Here is a 1,699-nt window from a genome sequence, read left to right on the forward strand (position 1 = left end):
AACATGAAATACGTAAACAAACGAGGGAAAAAGAGTAAACTACGTAAACAACGAGAGAAAAATGGAAAATAGGACAAGTAAACACAGAGAAAGAATCCTTCATCAGTTGCCGGCTGTCTATCTACTCCTCATTTCGAGCATTCAACGACAGTCTGAGTTTTGAAAGACAGTTGGTCCCATAAATTCTAAAGTAAAATTTAGGATTTATGGAGGGTCAAAGTTTGGAATGAAAAAAAGACTGTGGAAACCGAACGAAAGCAAGCATGGAGGGTCGTTAGACCAGAACGAGAGGAAAATAGTGAACGCTGGGAGAAGCATTTTTTTGAAAAGAGAAATGATAGAAGAGAGAAAAATACGGCCGTTCGTTTAAACGTTAGTGCAGGAACAGAAAGATGGTCACGTGAGGAAAAGAAAGATGGACGAGGGTCAAGTCTGAGCAACGTGTGTGTGTGTGAGAGAATAGAGAGAGAGAGAGGAGAGAGAGATAGAGGGGAGAGAGAAAGGGGAGAGAGAGAGAACATAATAATCGTCCAAGGACATAAAATATCATGCACCCGTTAATATTGTTCTGCGAAGCACATCCAAAATTGTACGCAAAACATTTTCATTTGAAAATAAACAGAAATTATAAATAAAAATTCTCTGTACAAACATCAATCAATAAAAGTAACACAACATGGCAGCATTTTTACAGAATTGCCAAAGAGACGCAAAGCACAACCTACACAACATATTCTACGCAATTATTATTCAATAAAATAACACAGCACTTATTATTCTTAGGCAACAATCGCCAAAATCTTACACAATTCACACTTTATCACAGTGATATTCTCCTAATAATATAAATATCTGTCTCTCTGTCGGTTTCTACAAGGGTTGCAGTTGATTCGATCAACAGTACAGCCTGTTGTTAACATGCAAGTTGCTGCGCACTCCACAGACATGCTTACCCTTAACGAAGTTCTCCGGGAGATTCAGCATGACTCATAGTGTGCAAGGCTGGCCCTTTGAATTGCAGGTACAACTCGTTTTTACCAGCTGAGTTGACAAGAACATTGTAAAGTAAAGTATCTGGCTTAAGGCCACAACACGCCGCCAGGAAACGAAGTTACGACCTTACGACCGTGGTCTGAGTAATCACTAAACCGTAAAACAACTTACATTGTAAATAATCTTCACTACCACCATTGAACAATATAATATATACATGGCGAACGCTCACACCATCTACACCACAAAATTACCTTACATTATAACAAATCAGGGCGTATACGCAAAACATACCACACAGTCACTGTACAACGTTATAGAATATTATCAATAACAAACATTTATATATTCTTGAAAAGCTCCACAGAAACATGGAGACCGTATATTTTATTGCCGTTGAAGTTGACATGCAACTAAGTAATGAAATAAAAAGTCCATGTCTGAAGAATTTAAAAATACTTACTATTCGTGTATAAAATGACAAAATTGCCTGAAAATCCAAATCCTTCAAAGAAGTATATAATAACGAAGATAATATAATTTGGTGCCTGTGTTTTGGCAAAGCTGGAAATTATGATAAGTACTTCTGCCGCACAGTATGTTTTGAATCGACCGAATCTGGAAAAAGTAAAATCATTCTGAGCAATGAGTGGTTCAAACATCATTAGCGAAAATCCTTAAAATTTTCCTACCTCTTAAATTCCTT

The 1,699-nt window shown here is 37.0% G+C and overlaps 1 protein-coding gene across 1 annotated transcript in view; it reads right to left on the reverse strand.

Annotated features, from left to right (window-relative positions):
- The window catches only part of LOC106880860 (organic cation transporter protein), an 18,727-nt gene that overhangs the window by 9,018 nt on the left and 8,010 nt on the right, over window positions 1-1,699 (reverse strand). The window contains exon 4 of the mRNA XM_014931008.2: window positions 1,457-1,611. Coding sequence (XP_014786494.1) covers window positions 1,457-1,611 — 155 coding nt within the window. The remainder of the gene's footprint in view (window positions 1-1,456; window positions 1,612-1,699) is intronic.

The sequence above is a fragment of the Octopus bimaculoides genome, chromosome 13 (genome assembly GCF_001194135.2).
Source record: "Octopus bimaculoides isolate UCB-OBI-ISO-001 chromosome 13, ASM119413v2, whole genome shotgun sequence".
Lineage (NCBI taxonomy): Eukaryota > Metazoa > Mollusca > Cephalopoda > Octopoda > Octopodidae > Octopus > Octopus bimaculoides.